At 46.8% G+C, this 21,025-nt stretch overlaps 1 protein-coding gene across 12 annotated transcripts in view; it reads right to left on the bottom strand.

Moving 5' to 3' along the window:
* THRB (thyroid hormone receptor beta) overlaps positions 1–21,025 on the bottom strand; it is a 396,484-nt gene that overhangs the window by 14,420 nt on the left and 361,039 nt on the right. For all 12 annotated transcript variants that reach the window (XM_066351972.1, XM_066351977.1, XM_066351969.1 and 9 more), the window contains 3 exons: positions 18,580–18,727; positions 14,841–15,046; positions 2,350–2,496 (listed from right to left, as the gene is read on the bottom strand). In XM_066351972.1, the coding sequence (XP_066208069.1) occupies positions 2,350–2,496; positions 14,841–15,046; positions 18,580–18,727 (501 nt within the window). The remainder of the gene's footprint in view (positions 1–2,349; positions 2,497–14,840; positions 15,047–18,579; positions 18,728–21,025) is intronic.

Below are 21,025 nucleotides of genomic sequence, written 5' to 3'. Positions count from 1 at the left end.
CCAGCGACCTCAGGGTTTCGAACCTGGGTCCTCCGCGTACCAGTCGGATGCTCTATCCATAGGCATTTTGTTTTTTTTATCTGGGTGCTGATTATGTGGGTGTGTTAAGTCTGAAAATTCATTGAGCTGCACGCTTATGATATGTGCTCCTTACTCTTTAATACAAAGTTAAAAGTAGTAGTTTCATAAATCGAAAGTACATTATGGTATAAATTACATTAATATACTTTATATGTATGCGTGTATATAAATGTGAGTGTACATACACACGCATGTATTTGAAAATGACTAAAATAGGCTCTGAAGTGTCAGTATTTATTTCTTGGTGGTGTTATCATAAACCTTTGCCTTTATTTCATTGTTTATGCTGTATAAATCTTCAATGAATGTGTGTTCTTTTTGTAATATCCTCTAAAACATTAATAAATGTTAATTAAGAGAAAAAAAAAAAAAAAGGTCAGAGGCATGGAGTGCTCCATCCACACCAAATTCAGCAGATTCCTTCTCCAGGACTCACCAGCCCACCACAGCGAAGCCGGGGAGGGAGGGGCCGCGCTCTCTCAGCTGGGTCTGGGGTCTGTACCTGCGTCCCGAAGCCCACTGCTCAGTCCTGAGGGTATAGCTTCTGTGGAGGCTCAGAAAGAGGCAGGGAGAAGTGTCCCCTCTGGTGTCTGAGGTCTGTCACACCCTAGCCGAGTCCCCATTATTACAAGTGCAGGAACACGAATGGGCTGGGAGCCACGGGGGCAGAATCACTCCAGGAGAGGACACTTGGCTTCTTTCTGGGTGAGACTGCACTCCTGTATCACACGGGTGGCCTGCGTGAGAGGCTCACGGCATTACGGGGCCCGCTCGATCTGCTAGCCTTCGGGGTTCCCCTTGGAGATGTGGAGAGCAATAGATTGGCACCTGATAGGGGTTTTCAAAGGAAAATATTCTCCAGAAAACGTACCCAACCCCACTTGGTTCAGAAAAGAGGCAGGTTGGTAATATAATGAATGAAATAATAATACTAACAGCTAAAATTTGTGAAATACTTATAACCCAGCCCCTATTCAAGCACTTACTATCCCATTTCAAACCTCCCAACAGCGATAAGAGGTAGATCCTATAATGATTCTCATTAAAGGTGAGATAACCCAGGTTTGAAGACATGTAGTAACTTATCTAGGATTCTAGCCCATGCACCTGACTACAGAGCCACCACACGCCATGTTCTCAGCTACCACACGGCAGACCTGCTAAAGTTCGGGATGAAGTGTCCCACGGGGAAAGTCTGTGACCTCTGGTAGGTGAGCTCCTCAAGGTGCCCTGAAGATGGGCCAAGAAAGGGTGAGTTTGTAAGGAAAGCGGGGCGATTTAAAGGGACATGAAGATCTTTGCTCTGTGGGCACAGGTCTCCTCTATTCTTTTTCTTTTTTTATTTTTATTTATTTTTCTGAAGCTGGAAATGGGGAGAGACAGTCAGACAGACTCCCGCATGCGCCCGACTGGGATCCACCCGGCACGCCCACCAGGGGCGACACTCTGCCCACCAGGGGGCGATGCTCTGCCCCTCCGGGGTGTCGCTCTGCCGCGACCAGAGCCACTCTAGCGCCTGGGGCAGAGGCCACAGAGCCATCCCCAGCGCCCGGGCCATCTTTGCTCCAATGGAGCCTCGGCTGCGGGGAGGGGAAGAGAGAGACAGAGAGGAAGGAGGGGGTGGGGGTGGAGAAGCAAATGGGAGCTTCTCCTATGTGCCCTGGCCGGGAATCGAACCTGGGTCCCCCACACGCCAGGCCGACGCTCTACCGCTGAGCCAACCGGCCAGGGCAGGTCTCCTCTATTCTTGAGGATTACGAAGCAGCCACACAGCATCTTGCTGGGGTATACGGCTGAAAGAATACAGAATGAGACTCAAACCATGGCCCCACAGATGGATACGTTAATCGCTTACACCTCCGTGTTCCGCCTTTTAAAATGGGGTTAGTTAAAGCTACTCTGCCGCCGCTCTGTTAGAAGGGTTGGGCTTAATATGGGCAAACTTGAGCATGGTAACTAGGACTCCATAGGGGCCGAATAAATGCAAGTCGTGCTTAGCATCTTTCCCGATGCCTGGAGGTGGCTGGACGGACAGGATCTTCACGGACCTCAGTGGACAAGCTAATGAATGACAGCTGAGTCGAGACGGTGGGGAAGTAAAAAATGAAACCAAGTGCATTTTCATTTTGTACTGACATTGTTTTCATAGGACCAAGTCCCTACTAGGTAATATTAAATTACAAGTGATATTCAGTCTTCCTGGAAATTGATGGAACTAGAATGAAAAAACAACTGCAGAAGGGGGGAAAAATAAAACCATTTCCTCACCTCACAAAACATAGGCAACTTTTTGGCAAAATCCACCACTCTGGTAATTGCTGGTGTGATGATTTTTGTAAAATGGCTGAAGGCTTCCAAGTCGACCTTTCCACCTTCCGGGGCATTTACTATTGGTGCTTGTCCAATGTCTTCTGGCTAAGGAGGAGAGACGAGAGAGAGATTCAAATGGCGAAGTTGAAGGGATCTTTATTTGTCCTAGTTCTCATGGGGAAGAAAAATCCCTTTTGAACTGCCAACCAGGACACTTTCCAGTTTTCCCACAGTTTATTAAGAAACTGTATGGTTTTCCATTTATGTCTCTGAGCAAAGACATGTCTCGGCCATTGCTGTAATGGGCCCCCAGTGATACTGTGCACAGGACTGCTGCTGGAGAGGGGGCGGGGCAGAGAAACAGAGACAAATGAAGAATTTGGGTTGCACTTCTCAGTGCACTAAGGGCGTGTCCTCACCTCAGGTGACATGCATTCTAGGGTGTTTTCAGAGCACTGCACGTCCTGATGTGTGTCTGTGTGTGAGGTGGGCTCAGTGTGGGCAGTGAGGGAGAGGGTCGGGGGAGCCCCCAGCTCAGAGGACCCTGTGGATGTACTCCTGCTTCTGACCCAGCTGCTAGGGCTCAACTTCCTGCCTGCCTACAGACGCCAGTTGGAGGAGGTCACAGCAGGCTGAGGGGGACAATCTTTAGAGCCTGTCTGTAGGAACAGAGCTGTGTGAACTTGGCATACCTTCAAGCAGAGTGGAGATTTACTAGCATTCAGTGTCCTGAGGGCACTTCCCTGCTGTTCACTTGCCTCAGAACAGTCCATGGTCTTGCTGCTCAAAGGGTGCTTTAGCAGCATGGGTGTCGCCTGGGGACTCCCTAGAAGTGCAGAATCTGAGGTTCCTCCCCAGGTCGAACTGTGCAGAATGAGGGTTTTAGCCAGCCCCCAGGTAGCTCTGCTGCAGTCAGCCCCCCCCCCCATGTCCACCGGAGCCGCCTAGCTCCTCAGCGTGGCATCTAGTGACTGCCACGGCGGGGCCTCCCGTGTACCTCCTGATGTCTCCAGGCTTCCTGCCAGGACCGGGCCTCTCCATTGCCCTTTCTTGTTGCTGTGATAATAGTAAGTACCATTTTTCTGTGGCTCACCAGCGAGCCAGCCCCTTAGGCTCTCACACAATCCCGGATTTGCTGATGAGCCAACAGGGGTTCAGGGAGGTTTTAGAACAACTGCCTGAGGCCAGGACTCCACAGTGATCTGCCAGCGCCTCCCACTGTCCTCCAGGAAGCTCTGAATGTGACCAAACGGATCAGAGGCAAAGGCCCTGCCCCATGGTGGCCATCTAGCACCACAGTGGACAGATAGGAGCAAGCACCTCGGGGTAGGGGGAGTGGGGATGGGCCGACAGGGACAGGAGGGATGAATGGTACTGCGAGCCAGTTGAGCAAGGCTGAATCCTCACTGCCAGAGAGGTGAGGGCACTGCCAGTGACAAGAGTGCCACCACAGTGCTAAGCTTCGCTGTGTATCAGTATCAGAGTCACCGGCTTGCTGGGCCCCAACCCTGGAGTTTCTGGTTTGGGAGGTCTGGGCGGGGCCTGGGCATCTGCTTGTCTACCTGGTTCCCAGGACATGCTTTATGCTGCTAGTCTGTGGCCCACACCTGGAGAATCTCTGGGCTAGCAGTAACCACGTCCAGCTCAGAGGAATCCAGTTATCATATTTCTTCCCACATCTCTCCTGTGACTGTTCACATCTAATTTTTAGCAGGAAGAAAAGCAAAGGGATAATTCTTTTATTCTCTTGTTGCCAGGGCAGCACGGACAACAGGGGCAGCCCACGTCCCCCAAGGGTGCGTCAGGACTCATCGTGACAGACTGGGAGAGGACTGTTACATGTAGCACATAACGAACTCTGCTAGCACTGGCCTGGGGTTTGGATTATCCAGCACGTTCTTCTGTTTATTTTACTCTACATTTTAATGGTTTGTTTTGGGGTAGCGAGTAGACGGGAAAGAAATCTGGTTTCTGTTGTGTTTTCATAACCAGTGACGATGTTTGGGGGTGATTGTGGGCACAGCAAGCCCGTGGAAGGCTATGTTCTGCCGGCTTTCTGGATGCAGATGGAATTGATGGATTACAGTCGTCCCTCATCATACCAGGTTTCACTTTTCGTGGTCTCACTGTATCACGGATTTTAAAATTGTATATATCTAATTTAGTATCACAAATTTTTGTGTATCGTGGGATTTTGTGGTATATAGGTTTTTTTTTGTGTGTGTGTATTTTTCTGAAGTTGGAAACGGGGAGGCAGTCAGACATACTCCCACATGCACCCGACCGGGATCCACCCGGCACGCCCACCAGGGGGCGATGCTCTGTCCATCTGGGGCGCCGCTCCGTTACAATCAGAGCCATTACAGCACCTGAGGTAGAGGCCACAGAGCCATCCTCAGCACCCGGGCCAACTTTGCTCCAATGGAGCCTTGGCTACAGGAGGGGAAGAGAGAGACAGAGAGGAAGGAGAGGGGGAGGGGTGGAGAAGCAGATGGGCGCTTCTCCTGTGTGCTCTGGCCAGGAATCGAACCCGGGACTCCTGCACGCCAGGCCGACGCTCTACCACTGAGCAAACTGGCCAGGGCCTGTAGGTATTTTTATATATTTATTATTTTAATTATTTTTGCAGTGAAATAAGCAAAGTTAGTGTGGGAAAGGTTAATAACATTGTGGGAAAGGTTTATAAGAGTGTGGGGAGGGTTTAGAAAACCTTAAAATATATAAATAATAAAATAAACAGAAGGTCACTATTTCGTGGATTTTCGCCTATTGTGAGGGGTCTGGAACTTAACCCCCGCAATAGATGAGGGACCACTATAATCACATGTGCAGATTCCTTCTCTTTCTCTTTTTCACATAGACTGAGCTAAGGGAAAAAGTACATCAGTTCTTTCTTTGGGCATTGCTGCTTCTTGAATCTTTCAGACTTCCTTGCTGGTCTTTCTAATTCCTCTCACCCTGAAAATGAGGCTCATCTCACCTGCTGTGTCTACTTTACAACTCTGTTATAAAGATCAACTGATAAAAAGAACACGGGCACAGGGCCATGACCGGTTGGCTCAGTGGTAGAGTCTCGGGTTTGATTCCCGGCCAGGGAACACAGGACAAGAGCCCATCTGTTTCTCCACCCCTCCCCCTCTCCTTCCTCTCTGTCTCTCTCTTCCCCTCCTGCAGCCAAGGCTCCATTGGAGCAAAGTTGGCCCGGGTGCTGAGGATGGCTCCATGGCCTCTGCCTCAGGTGCTAGAATGGCTCTGGTTGCAGCGGAGCAATGCCCCAGATGGGCAGAGCATCACCCCTAGTGGGCTTGCAGGGTGGATCCCGGTTGGGCACATGCAGGAGTTTGTCTCTGCCTCCCCGCTTCTCACTTCAGAAAAATAAAACAAACAAAAAAATAATATGAGCACACATTTAAAAAGGTAGGGAGTACAAATACACATACTACACACACACATACAGGCACACATACACATATAGATACAACACACGCACACACACTTTTGACCTGGCTGAACCCATCTTCTCACTGAACACTGACAGATCTAATCGAGTGTATTTAAATGGTATTTAGTGTCTTTTGAAATGTCAGTGGGTTAATACTGATGTTAATTTCCATGTTTGTAGGGTATTTGAATCACCACCTGTGACACCTTAAAGATGAGGAAAAAGGGGGGAAATTAAACAAGGTTCAATTCTATTTCAATTAGAATTGAACTCTCAAATGTAACAACCTTACAAGTCTTTCTGTTGAAAAGAAAAATCAGGGTAGAAAAAGATTTACTTTTAAGTCTCGGGGTATATAGTAGCAAATATAATTGCTAGAAATAAAACTATATACAAAGTAGAAGCCTTCTGTTATATCATTAAGCCTTCTGTTATATCTGTTTATCTCCATAATGGATCTTGGATAGTGAAAAAAAAATCACCTATGATTGATCAATAATATCAGGTATGAGAAATTAAGGCTGTGTAATGCTATATTGTTTGTGACTGACCTGAAGATTTTTCATCTAAGACAGTGGTCCCCAACCTTTTTTGGGCCACGGACCGGTTTAATGTCAGAAAATATTTTCACGGACCGGCCTTTAGGGTGCGATGGATAAATGCACAAAATAAAATTATGCGACCGGCGTAAAAACTGTGGTATTTTTAAATATAACTGTCGAACTTACGAGACAAGTGTCAAGAGTGAGTCTTAGACGGAAGTAACAGAGGGAATCTGGTCATTTTTTAAAAATAAAACATGGTTCAGACTTAAATATAAATAAAATGGAAATAATGTAAGTTATTTATTCTTTTTCTGCAGACCAGTACCAAATGGCCCACAGACTGATACGGATCCATGGCCCGGGGGTTGGGGACCACTGATCTAAGAGACAACAGTCTTTGGCTAAAATATTTGAATGATGTTAAAAATAAAGATGAGCCTGACCAGGCGGTGGTGCAGTGGATAGAGCGTCGGACTGGGATGCAGAGGACCCAGGTTTGAGACCCCGAGGTCGCCAGCTTGAGCGCGGGCTCATCTGGTTTGAGCAAAAGCCCACCAGCTTGAACCCAAGGTCGCTGGCTCCAGCAAGGGGTTACTCAGTCTGCTGAAGGCCCGCGGTCAAGGCACATATGAGAAAGTAGTCAATGAACAACTAAGGTGTTGCAATGCGCAATGAAAAACTAATGATTGATGCTTCTCATCTCTCTCCGTTCCTGTCTGTCTGTCCCTGTCTATCCCTCTCTCTGACTCACTCTCTGTCTCTGTAAAAAATAAATAAATTAAAAAAGAAAAAAAGACGAGTACAAACATTTGACCTCGGTTGAATCTGTTAGCTATCTCATTACAGCCAGTAGCCTTGTATTTCACCATACACAATATATTTGCTCATACACACGTGCATATACCGATGCACGTGGGCTCAAGCTCAGATACTGATGATGTCTCTGGCTTAAAGATTCACCTGTGCAGACTGTGGGAAAAGCTTGCATTTTGTCTCTGTGGCTCACACTGCCTTAGCTTGCTCAAGGAGGTATTTCCAACTACACTCTGACTTTCTTCCCCCTCATCTGCCCTAAGCGGACCTCCTGAGCCAGCCCAGCCAGTCTCTTCACATCTCTCCAGTTTTCTTTGTACTTTTCTCTGGCACTGCTTCCTTCCTTCCTGACTTTTGCTTTCTCCACTTCTACCTCTCATCTCTGCCCATTCTAAATCCCACCCAACTCAAATTCTATGTTCTTCTTCAAGTCTTCCTGGTGACTTCAGTTTGAAATGATGTCTACCTCATTGGAACAGGCACGGTGGCTCATGTATATCGCTCATATGGCAATTAGGCATCAGTTACTATCACGTTTTAGTGTGGTGATATAGGTACACATCTAAGACATGAACTTCTCAATGTGGGAATAAGCCTTCATTATCTTTGCCTACTGTGTAGAAGGCACTGGGCTAAATGAGAGAGGACAGACCATTTGTTGGTTGAGTGACTCAAGGTATGTCTGTACATGTACTCAACCAATCTTTATTGAGCAACTACTATGGAGTCTGGTCTAGTTCTAGATACCGAGGTTATAGTCAGGAACAATGTAGCCTCAAAGAACTTGCATCATAGTGAGGAGAGACAGACAATAAAGAAATACTCTCACGGGAGAATTTCAGTTTGTGACACAATGGTACATGGGGGTCAGGAGATGGGGTGGTCAGCTACGGCCCCTTTGAGAAGTAATGTGTGAGCTCTGACTTGAAGAATGTCAAGGAGGCAGCCTTCCATAAAGCCAGAGGAAGACCATTTACGGCTAAGGGAAGGGCCAGTGCAAGTCCTGACACCAGAAGAGCTGCGTGGTTACAGCCACGCAGTTACACACCACGCAGAGATGGTGTGAATGAGGGACAGAAGTCAGGCAAGGCTTCCAGCACGCTGGGTCTTGTGGGGCATGGAGAGGGAATGGACTTAGTCTAGATACAGTGGGGCACCACTGAAGGGCTCTACCCAGGGAGCAGCCTGGTGTGATTGACAGCTATTTTGGGGAGAACAGATGTGGGGAACCAAAGGAGGAAACAGGCAGGCAGCAGCAGTAGTTTGGGTGGGACTGGAGCGAGCGGCACAGGGGTGGCCAGGGAGCTGGGGAGGAGTGGAAGAATTTGAGACCTATCTTGGGAGCTGAAGACAAAGATCTCTGATGGACTGGATGTGGGGTGAGGGACTGTAAGGAATCCAGAGTGACTCCTTGGGGGTCAGTGGAGGCTGCTGGGAGTGGGTAACCAAAGGAGAGGTTCAGGTATGTGTGCAGATATAGGCTTCAACCCGAGCTCAGCTCCAGAGGAGGCTGGCTTTATACAAATCAAGACTAACTGGCCTTCTGCTTTGACTGTTTCAGTTCAGCCTTGTTCAAGGTGGGTAGGAAACGGTGCCAGCAGCACTGCAGGTGGCTGGTCAGAGCTGAGGGCTCCTTTCCTTGAGCCAGCAGCGCTCTGGCACATGCAGAGTGGGGTAGGGCCAGACCGACTCTCTTCCTCTGTGTGGTCATAGGGTGTCTTCCGTCACCTTTGCAAGGATGGGCAGGAAGACCCGGATGACTGGTGAGTAAAGGTCCCTAGGCCTTAGGACGACTACAGGTTCTCCTTTTTCCTGGGATGAGCAGGGACAGGATGGTGAGGGTGGTGGTGATAGAGATGGTGGCTAGACAGTGATATATCAAGCACTTACACCTATGACTTTTATATCATTTGATAAAGGCATAAAGGTTGCTGAACCTTGGAGAGGAGAAGTAATGTGCCCAAAGTTAAATAATTAAAAAGCAACAAAGGCAAGTGTTGAAATTAGGCGGTCTGGTTCCAATCTCCATGCAAAGAGCTGCTAGCCTACCCTGTCTGCTTCTGATGCAATTATAATAATTTTGGATGATAGAACCCTTCCGGACTTGACTGCACTTGTCTTATGACCTGTCCACACAGACCACACACGGCCCAGTCTGACCTTCTGCCTCTGCCCCTTTTCCGAGGATGTCCCCGTCCAGAAAGTGGGAAATCAGACCGTAGCTCTGCCAGGGGAAAAGCAGGGCAGGCCAGCCTGGTTCTGGTGGTTATGCTTTATACTTGGGTGAAAAATCCATCTAAAGTCATACCTTTGCATGTGACCTAAGGGATGATAACACAATGTCAACACACAGCAGTGACACAATGTCAGCAGACAGTAATGTTGATGGTACGGGGTGTGCTCCAAACCAAATGTCTCACTGCCCCTGGGAGGTGTAAGAGTGAGTGCTCTGGCCCTGGCCAGTGGCTCAGTGGTAGAGCATTGGCCCGGCATGTAGAAGTCCCGGGTTCGATTCCCAGTCAGGGCACACATGAGAAGCGTCCATCTGCTTCTTCAATCCTCCCCCTCTACTTTCTATCTCTCTCTTCCCCTTCTGTAGCCAAGGCTCCATTGGAGCAAAGTTGGCCCAGGTGCTGAGGATGGCTCCATGGCTTTCACCTCAGGCACTAGAATGGCTTCAGTTGCAATAGAGCAATGCCCCAGATGGGCAGAGCATCGCCCCCTGGTGAGCATGCCAGATGGATCCCGGTCAGGCACATGCGGGAGGAATCTGTCTCTCTTGCCTACTCACTTCTCACTTCAGAAAAAAAAAAAAAAAAGAGTGAGTGCCCTGGGTGGGCAGACGGTGCCTCCCCTGTTTGGCATCAGAGGCTTCTTGGTTGTGTCTCCATCTGCTTTTCCTCATCACTGTCATCACACACAAATTGTTGGTGATTACACTGGCCACTAACGTACCATCCGAGATTTGAGTGGACTGGAGAAAACTAGGAAATTATATGATGTGAGTGCTTTTGGAAATGGTTTTACAGAGTGGCTTTAGAATCATGAAAATCTGCGTGGCTTCGGCAAAAATGCCTATTTGCCAATGATTCTTCCTTCTCAGCACAAATGTGAGCTTGAAACCCAGGTCCAAATAGCAATCTCTGTTTCTGACTTGAGTCCTGGTCTTAGGGTAAAAAAATGGCAATGAAGCTCCTTTTGGGGAGTAGGTTACTGACCCATTCCAGATAAATAATTATTTCTAGTTTTTATGAGAACATATTTTAATCCCTTATGATATATCACTATACTATTATTAACATAATAGGTCTCCTCAAATTCTATTTCAGAACAAGATGGCCATCAGCATAAATGAAATAATATGCATAGCAGTGTTGCAAGCAAAGAAAGTGGTGTCAGCTGCATAGGTGAAACAGTCCTAATGTGTAGAAGCCTAGTCAGGACACAGATATACCATTTAGCAAAGCTGTCCTTAATGAAGGATTCCTGATGTCCTCGGAAAAATAACTCACCGCTCAAAAGAGTGCAATTTTCATCCTGAGCATAAGTACTCAACTGAGGTCATCCTTTTGCAAGGAGTATTTGTAATTATGTATTTGTAACCTGGCTGAAACACAGGGCTTATCTGTACTGTCTCAGAGGATGGGCTGGTGGCACTGTGGGTTCTGTTTAATAAATATCAAGTTCTGTCCTGGTTATCTATTGCTGTGTAACAAATTACCCCAAAACTTAGTGGCTTAAAAACAGCAAATGGTTACTCTCTATCTTCTGGGGATTGATGGTCTCGGCTGAGTGGTTCTCACTTGGGGCCCCTCCTAGAGTTGTCATCATGTGGCACCAGAAGCTGGTGTCATCTGAAGGCTTCTTCGCTCCTATTTCTGGGTTGAGATTCCCTCCATGCGGTCTCTTCAAATGGCTAGCTTGGGCTTCCTCACAGCACGGGGGTCTCAGCATAGTTGGGCTTTCTTTTTTCTTACATGGCAGTTAGTTTCCCTCGGGGAGACCGGGTGGCTCCCTGGGACCTCCAAGGTAACCAAATGCAAATGACAAGGCTCCTTATGGTTCAGCCTGAGTAGTCACCCTGCCCAAATCCACTGTGTATTGAAAGCATAGACCAGATTCAAGGAGGAGAGAGAAATAGACTCTACCTCTCTCCATGGGAGAGAATGGGCTGAGCATACGAGGAAAGAATCTAATGGCAGCCAACTTGGAGAAAATCTACCGCAAATTTCGACCACACGTGTGATAGATACTGGGGACAGGGCTGGATGGAACATGGTCCCACCCCCGGGGAGATGCAGGGGTGACCCCAGGCCCGGAAGGGGACTGACTGATAGAAGTGAAGTTCACTGTAGGGACAGATGGGACAGTGGGAGTATTCTGATCTCTGCCAGCACCCCTCTAAGAAAAAAAATAAAAGCCCGAAAAAGTGGTTATTTGTATTTGGATCAAGAAGGGCAATTCTTGCCCAGATCAAGCATTGATAAAATATACACTTCATGTCAGTTCCCCAGGAGGAACTGGAGATTGGCGGCTCTGTAAATGCTATCCTCCTGAAGAGAACTCTCTCGGCCATGACAAACCATTAATGTCAACCATTCTGTGCCACACCCTGTTAGGTTCTTTCAGTGGACGAACAGACTGACGGAAACTGCTTAAGAGACTTTGCGCTCCAGGTGCAGACCTCATTGGTTTGAGACTAGACGTTGTGTTACCTTTGCTGACGAGACCAGGAGGCATGAGGAGGTCTGATTATATATATTTTACCTTCCAGAGTGGGTTTCTGAGCTTCCAGACGCAGCTCAGATATTGCCTCCTCAAAGAGATCCTTTCTGACCAACCTACTGAAAGAAGAGAAGTCGCTCCCCCCCCAGCTCATAGTCACTCTGTCCCATCGCCGTGTGTCCTTCCCTCACTGCCCTCACCGTTCCCTGCATTCGTCTGGTTCCGGTAGCCTTTCCTGACGCCTCCCTCCACTGGGACATGGCTGAGCTTCCCCATCTCCTGGCACACAGGGGCTGCTTACTACATGTTTTCTCAATAAAAGAACAAATCTTTTTTTTTTTTTGTATTTTTCTGAAGCTGGAAACGGGGAGAGACAGTCAGACAGACTCCCGCATGCGCCCGACCGGGATCCACCCGGCACGCCCACCAGGGGCGATGCTCTGCCCACCAGGGGGTGATGCTCTGCCCCTCCGGGGCGTCGCTCTGCCGCAACCAGAGCCACTCTAGTGCCTGGGGCAGAGGCCAAGGAGCCATCCCCAGCACCCGGGCCATCTTTGCTCCAATGGAGCCTTGGCTGCGGGAGGGGAAGAGAGAGACAGAGAGGAAGGAGGGGTGGGTGTGGAGAAGCAAATGGGCGCTTCTCCTATGTGCCCTGGCTGGGAATCGAACCCAGGTCCCCCGCACGCCAGGCCGACGCTCTACCGCTGAGCCAACTGGCCAGGGCAAGAACAAATCTTTAAGCCTAGAAAGAAGCACCTTTCTAACCACTGAGTTGGTTAGTTTGACTAGTATCCATTCTCTTTTGGGAATAAAGAAAACAGAAGTGTAAGATTTCCTAGAAGTCCAGGATATGCCCCAAATCTTCCACTTAACTTGGAATTCAGCTTGGTCACTACCTTGAAATTAGAGGGCAGTGCAAGGTCTGGAAGTAGGTTCTATAGTGTCCATTTATAGCTAACACATTTGGGGAAAGGACAGATTTAGGCTTGGGGTTAGACAGGATTCTATCTTGGTAGGCCCCAAATATACCAGGTTAGAACTGATCTATGTATACATAACTAGTGTTACATGATATAACAGAGTGGATTTGAGGATGTGAGATCGGGCACTAAGAAGCTGCCTCTCTAAAGATGTGTCTTTTGAAGGTTCTTTGGTGCAGGTGGCCACGTTGCATAGTGTAGTGGTTTAGAGCAGTGGTCCCCAACCTTTTTTGGGCCACGGGCCAGTTTAATGTCAGAAAATATTTTCACGGACCGGCCTTTAGGGTGGGACGGATAAATGTATCACGCGACCGAGACAAGCATCAAGAGTGAGTCTGAGACGGATGCAACAGAGGGAATCTGGTCATTTTTTAAAAAATAAAACATCGTTCAGACTTAAATATAAATAAAATGGAAATAATGTAAGTTATTTATTCTTTCTCTACGGACCGGTACCAAATGGCCCACGGATCGGTACCGGTCTGCAGCCCGGGGGTTGGGGACCATTGATTTAGAGCATGAATCCAGGAGCCAGGCTTCACCTATTACCACAGCTTGCCAGCTATAGGAGCTCGGGTTAGCTTCCTTAACTTCTCTGCCTCAGTCCCTTCCTCTGTAAAGGTCCCTTCCCTGTATTAGCTACATCGAGCTACAGGGTTGGGACAGGGAGTTAATATATGGAAAGCACTTAGAATAGGACCTGGCATTTGGTAAGGGCCATGTAGTATGTTTGCTGACATTATTGCTGGTAGAAGCCATCAACCAAGTATATTAGAGCCTGCTTATTACAATGGTTTGGAGGCAGGTGGATTATAGATAAGCTCGTATTCCCCCAAATTTCCTTTAAGGTTGTTATACTGTTTTCGCTGCACACATACACACAAGCCACACATACATACACACCAATCCCATTATAATGGTGATGTTGAGGTACAAGGACAATTATACCACTATATCTTGTTTGGGTGAGAAGGTTCTTCAATATGCCCTGGAGATACAAATAAACCCACAGAATGTCTGATGCCAGGGCTCAGTGACATACTCATTAAGGTCTGTGCCACAGCCAAGAGCAGGGTCAGTCCCTATGATGGCCAGACACCAGCTGGTGCTGGGATGGGTAGCCCCTCTGGCGAGGTGGGCGGAGGGCCAGGACTTGGAACCAGAAGGCCTGAGTTGGTTTTGGGGCCTGCCTCAGCCACTTTCTAGCAACATAATGTTTGTCCAGTGAAGGCCTTGGACTTGGTTTGCATAGCTGTAAAATGAGGCTCGGAATTCCAGCCTCCAAGCATTGTGAAGTTCCAAAGGAGAAATGAACGGGAAGGACTTTCCCAGTGATCAGTTTTTATAAAAACACCACACATCGAGTCTCCAAGGCTCTTGAAAGGTTTTCTCTGCAAGGCCCCTTCCCCGCCTCCACCCCGACTGCCTCTTTCCGTCGTCTTCCTGGACTCCAGACAGTTTGTTTTAAGCTAAACATTTTGACTTCTACTGACATAAAAGTGCATTTGAGATACAGGACATTTTGTTCCAGGGCTTATTCTAAAGGGAAAGTTTTGGAGCGAGTGTAGTGGACTGAGTACGCAGATCAATGAACATCCGAGAGAAGAAATGAGTTTAAAAAGGGGCAGCGGGCACGCACGTAATCTTACTAATTAATTAATGGCTGACCTTCCTCATAGCAAAAGCAAACAGATAAAGGGGCTTTAAGAACTGCTCTAGAATTTAGTGACCTGCAAACAGAAGGTGATGGGAGCAGCCTTTGTTCTCGGGCAGACCTAGATTCAAATCCTGACTCTGCAGCCACCCAACTTCCCGGAGCTGCAGTAGTGTCCTCATTGCTAAGGTGGGTGGTAGCCTCAGCCCCCCAGGGCTGTGAGGACGCAGTGGGCTCAGGTAGAAAGCGCCGGCCAGGCAGCCCATACGCAGCTGTGCCGGGAGCCTTACCAGGAATTTCCGTTTCTGCTTCCAGTGGCTGCCCTGGGCGTTGGTGGCCACGTGGGCTTCGGTGACGGTTTTGATGAGCTCCCACTCCTCGTCAGTGGGCTCCGGCTTGTGCCCGATGGACTTCTGCAGCTCCTCCCGCCGTCTCTTTTCGCGGTTCTCCTCAATCAGCTTCCGCTTGGCCAGCCGCTTGCTGTCATCCAGTACCACTGGGAGAGGGGGAGAGGGGGCAGAGCACACAGCTACTCCCAGGCACAGGTCAGACTACAGCCCCAGGACCATGATGCACAGGTGGCTCGGTGGGGCTCACATTGTTTCCCTTGGCAGCAAACTGCCATTGACTAGCCGTTGTCCAACACGAGCCCTAGTGCCAAACTCCCAGTGCCTAGCCAACTTTTCAGAATGAAGCCGTGCGGTAGCTGGACACTAGGCATCCCAATTCCACAGAAGGCGGCCCTAAATAAGAACGAAGTAGAGGAACCACCATACTTGTGGTTCCTTAAAAAAATTAAGAATAGAACTACCATATGACCCAGCAATCCCTCTACTGGGAATATACCCCCCAAACTCAAAAACATGGGTACGTAAAGAGCACCCCCATGCTCATCGCAGCATTGTTCACAGTGGCCAAGACATGGAAACAACCAAAATGCCCTTCAATAGAGGATTGCATAAAGAAGATGTGGTACATATATACTATGGAATACTACTCAGCCATAAGAAATGATGACAGGATCATTTACGACAACATGGATGGACCTTGATAACATTATACTGAGTGAAATAAGTAAATCAGAAAAACCTAAGAACTGTATGATTCCATACATAGGTGGGACACAAAATTGAGACTCATGGACATAGATAAAAGTGCAGTGGTTACAAGGAGGAAGGGAAGGGTGGGAAAGGAGGAGGATGAGGAAGGGGAGGGGCTTAAAGAGAAACAAAATATAAGGTGACAGAAGATGATTTGACTTTGGGTGAGGGGTATTCAGCATAATCGACTGTCCAAATGATGTAGAAATGTTTTCTCTAAATCTACGTACTCTGGTTGACCAATATCACCCTGTTAAATTTAATTGTCTAAATAAAAAAAGATAAATAAAATTGCATAGTTTAATGTTAAAAAAAAAAAAGAATGAAGCAGAGAGAGGTCAAATCTATCCTACTCACAGGTTCCCAGATGTGTCTGACTAGCCAATCATCTGCATTCACTGTTACGGTTTCTATAACTACCCTCCTCTTTCCAAGTGGCTCTTGGTAAGGAGAACTTCCTTACTGGGAGACCTTAGGAGGTTAGAGAAAAGTTCCGGAGCAGAAAATGGGAGATTGATGATCCCTTCCTCCAACTCTTCATTAGGTCTCTTAGGAAATAATGGGAATGTGGCTGGCTGGGCCTATTCTGGGTTTCACAGGTACTCACTTTGCATTACTCTCTACCTGGCCAGTCCTTATTGGAGGCAAAGAAGCCCAGGCTTTGTATTCTAGAAAGGTCCAGTTTTGAATCCTGACACTACCACAGTCTAGCTGTGTGACTTCTGGCAAGTTACTGAGGCTCTCTGAGCTTACATCTCTTCCCATATGAAATGGGATCAATGATACCCACTTCATAGGGTAATCCGTGTGACAATGCACTAAAAGTGCTCAGTAAATACAGCCTGGCTTTTTATCATTTATGAAACAGGGAAGTAAGAAGAAACCTAGACCTTCTGTGGTTCATTTCCAAAACAAAACCATGTCACCAGACCCTCAGTCACTGTCAGCGGAATGGAAAGGCTGAGGTTTCACACCGCAGAGCCACAGTCCTTTAGGACAAGAAGGGACCGTTGCTACTGTCTAGTCCGACTCCCTCCTCTTGCAGAGGAGGAAGTTGATCCAGAGAGATCATGACTTGCCTAAAGTCACACAGCCAGTTCATGGCAGAGCCCAGGCAAGACCCAGGACTGCTGACTCCAGTCCTATAACACCATTGTCCTAGAGTCATTTCTCGGTGAAGGTGTGACCTGGTAGGAAAAGAGAAAAAGCACACATAGCAGGAAGAAGAGAAGCAAAGGTGCCCAGCTAGTCCACAAGCAGGATAATGAAACGCCAGGTCACCTCGACCTGACTGGATCGTCAAAGTCAGGTGAGCACTGTGGCCACGCACGGGAGATAGGAGTGAGCCCTGTTCACTCACTGAAGGGAGGAGAGGGCGGGGGCTTAATTGACAATCCCATCTTCCTAATGCATCTATTGTGCCGGGGATGGTCGCATCTGACTTGCATGAACTGATTTAAGCCTGAAAACAACCTGCGAAGCAGGTGATCATTTGACAGAGGGGAAACCGGAGATGAGTCTGATGGCCACACAGCTAGTAAGCGGCAGATCTGGGACTCCCAACAGTTTTCCTGATTATAAAGCCCGAGCTCTTGTAACACCTCAGAAGCAAATAAGGTGCACGCAAAATGAATTCCCAACCAGTCTAGATTAATGCTGAGTTGTTTTTTTTTTTTTTACCTCATAAAGATTCATATCTTTAAGTGCTCAGTAAAACAAGGAAATGGACACTTAATAATAGCAGTTCATTAGAGTGACACACCTAAATAGTTGGTTCTAGGTCAGTCATTTTCACACACCCTTATCACACACCCAATATTGCTGGCAATGGCTAAAAGCCTTAAAAAGATAAAGACAAAGCATATGCTCAGCCGGGGGTGGGATTAACCCAGGATTTCCAGCCTAACCCTTGAGCACCTCCGTCCTCCTTTCTTAAGACTGCCCATTCTGCCTCCCGTAATGGGCAAAGCAGGGCAGTCCACGGATATTTTTGTTCTAGCTGAGAGAGCCCTGTTAGCCACAAGCCATGATTACTTCCTCTTTCATGGGACAAAAATCCTTAATGCGTTCCTTTTTAATTCCTTTCCTTTATTATTATTATTATTATTATTTCTTCTTCTTCTTCTTCTTCTTCTTCTTCTTCTTCTTCTTCTTCTTCTTCTTTTCTCTCTCTCTCTCTCTCGTTTTAAACTAAAGGTTGGAATCTTTCATTGATGTGCAAAGGTTTACACCAGGAGAGATCATTAACCTTGATACCTGGCAAAAGGGAGGCCACACGTTCAGAATGAGATGATTCTCTTTTTATTACTAGATTAATTCAAGTGGCCGGTGTAAATCCCGGACGGCGGCTAATCTCGCCACCATATGCTGTGGCACTTTGAAAAATGGGTAGGACGGCTTCAGCTTGGAATGTTTTTATGACTAAAAATATACCAACCAACCAACAGCAGGGTGACTCATGCAAGAGCACTCAGTTTCACATTCTTCAGAAATTTCTGAGCACGATGTTTTCTGCCGGTGCCCTGTCTCCAAAAATGGCCACAAAAGAATTCCTGCTTTTGAAAAAAATAGTAGGACTCACCCATGAGGCTCTTGCCATGTGCATATTGTGTGTAAAATTGGACTGTACAAGGTGAAGGGACAGAACCACTCATTTGTCATCTCTGTTGCAAACAGAGTGTTGCCAGCAGTCTTGCAAACATGCTAGGGATAATATAACTGCTTTCCCTCACCCGTCATCTGGATACCTTCAGGGTTAGGAGCTGAGAAGGGAGGGGTTAGGGTGGAAACCACTCTGGAAATGCTAGGTGTCTGCCCTCTGTTCACATGGGTGCCTGCTTGCTTTTCCGCCTGGCTGATCTCCTTCAACCAAACCTTCCCCCAATCAACACCCCCTGAATATAAAGCAAAGGAAAAAAAGATTACTTACAATCTGTTGCCATGCCAACATAGATGCATTTTTTAAAGCGACATTCCTGGCACTGATTTCGTGTAACTTTGTCTATGACACATTTTCCTTCATATTTACAGGAATAGGATGGATGGAGATTTTTCTGAATGGTTCTTCTAAAGAAACCCTAAATGGAAAAGAAAGACCCAAGACAACAGTTTCATATTCTCTAGCAATACACGACTCTAGAATTTGTGTCCACATAGCTAGGATGGATTGTTTCGGACTCCACCATGTGTGAGCCTATAGCTCTACTTGTCCAAAGGGAAGACGGCTGTATCAAAGTGCATCTACAGAATTCTAAATCTGAGTTGAAGAAGATGTCACAGGACTACAGAGTCAACATCTTTTTGGCATTTATGCAAGGACTAGAGGCTAATGGAAAAATTTAGTGTTTGCTTTTATTTTCCTAAACATTGAGTAATATAAATAAATTACATTATTTCATTTCATAGAGTGCCATAATTGTGCTGCTAAATTAAGCTCTGAAGAGATTTGCTGTACTTTATACTGGAGAATACAAGAGCTGATACTTGCAATCCTTTGTTGTCGTCACCTCATCATTTAGTAATTAAATAAATATAACTGCCTTTAGGGATTTAGGTTAATGCTTGTTTTTGAATCTTGAGATGGCCACGGCCAGCTCAGATAGTTCTCGAAACAAGAGTACTTGGGGAATAGAAAATTTCAAGTTCTTCGCCAAATTTTCCCCTTATCTTATCGCATTGGGGTTTTCTCTTTCATTGTACTCTTTCTCCACTCTCTGTAGACATACACTTTAGTCTACAGTTCAATGTTTCTTCCTATCTTAAGGCATGGGAGAATGCCACTGTCAAGTTCTCTGAGGATACCAGTTAGTTCCAGGCTTAGACGCCCTCTATAACATTCGCAATGGTGTGTTATGCTAGAACCTTTCTGAACATGATACTTGTCTTGGCAACTATACTGTATGGTAACAATTAATCATGGCAGAGAGTACTTATTGTGAAGGGTACATTATAAAGCACTGTAGACATATATCTTCTATCTCTTTTGCAACCATTTTGGGGGTAAAAAAACTGAGCCTCAGATAGGTTAAATCACTTGTTCAAAGTCACATGGTATATATATATTGCTGGACTTTGGCCTGGGACCCAGGAGTTGGGCTCCAAATCTTATTTACTTAATTATTTATTAGATATAAACTAAAGATAATTTTACTGTATTATTTAAATGTTTTAGATGAACAGAGTATAGCCTCCTCCCACCCACCCCTCAAAAAAAAAACACAACCACAACACAAAATGAAAAGCAAACCCCCCTCCATTTTAGTAAAATAGCAAGGCAAACACATTTTAAAGGATGCTGTCAACTAAAGCTTGAGGGGGATCTCTAGTTTGGTTTTAATGACGGGACTGAAATATCAGTTGACCTAGATTAAACCCAAGTTTTAATTAATCTTTTTAACTTTTCTTGCCTTTGATTGTATACATATACCACTTGCATACTTCTCACTCAGACACAAGTTCTTCCTTTAAAGACAAGGTCAAAGGTCAGATTTATACTGGGCAAAGAGGAATAAAATGGAAGAAAGAGAGCGATAAGTAAAACAAATAGACGATTCTGGGGCCTGTGTGTCAAACACTTATTTCTGTTCAAGTCCTAACTGAAAAGGTGTCACATTGTATTTGGGTTTTGTATCCTTCAACGCTTGAGCCCATTAGTTTCCATAATGTTGATACACTGTTACGAGATTCACTAAATCACCCTTGGGGCAGCCAGTTGGGTCTTCAAGTTGGGCAGCTACCACCAGGGCCTGCCACAGAGTGAAAAATACTAGACACTGTTACCCTCTGCCCAATCCACCCTTCAAGGGCTACCCTGGAAGGAAAAGAAACCAGGAGACTCCAGGTAAAAAGACATGTCAAGAGACAGAAAGGAGAGGGCCTGGGCAGCATACCTCCCTCAGGAGGAGGCAGCTTCCCTAGAGATGGAGATACCCAAGTCCAAGGCAGCCCGTGAGAAGGTGGACATGCTGCTATGAGCCTAGGACAGTTGTTACTTTATCTGAAGTTGGGAGATCCTTTACTCACTCACATTCTGACTCTGATTCATGTTTTCCTTTGGGGGAGGGCAGAGGCGAGGAGAGAAAGAGAGAGGAGCATCAACTCGTCCCGTTTAGTTGTGCTATTGATTGCTTCTCATATGTAGACTTTATTTTCTAGGGTAGGTTGTTGGACCAAAAGTTGTTTGTCAGAAAGCCCATCTTAATTTTGATGACAAAAATTGTAAGTAGGTGGCTCTGGCCAGTTGGCTCAGCGGTGGAGCATCGGCCTGGCGTGCGGGGGACCCGGGTTCGATTCCCAGCCAGGGCACATAGGAGAAGTGCCCATTTGCTTCTCCACCCCCTCCCTCCTTCCTCTCTGTCTCTCTCTTCCCCTCCCGT

Source organism: Saccopteryx leptura, chromosome 10 (assembly GCF_036850995.1).
Source record: "Saccopteryx leptura isolate mSacLep1 chromosome 10, mSacLep1_pri_phased_curated, whole genome shotgun sequence".
Lineage (NCBI taxonomy): Eukaryota > Metazoa > Chordata > Mammalia > Chiroptera > Emballonuridae > Saccopteryx > Saccopteryx leptura.
This window is presented reverse-complemented; position numbering and strand designations above follow the sequence as displayed.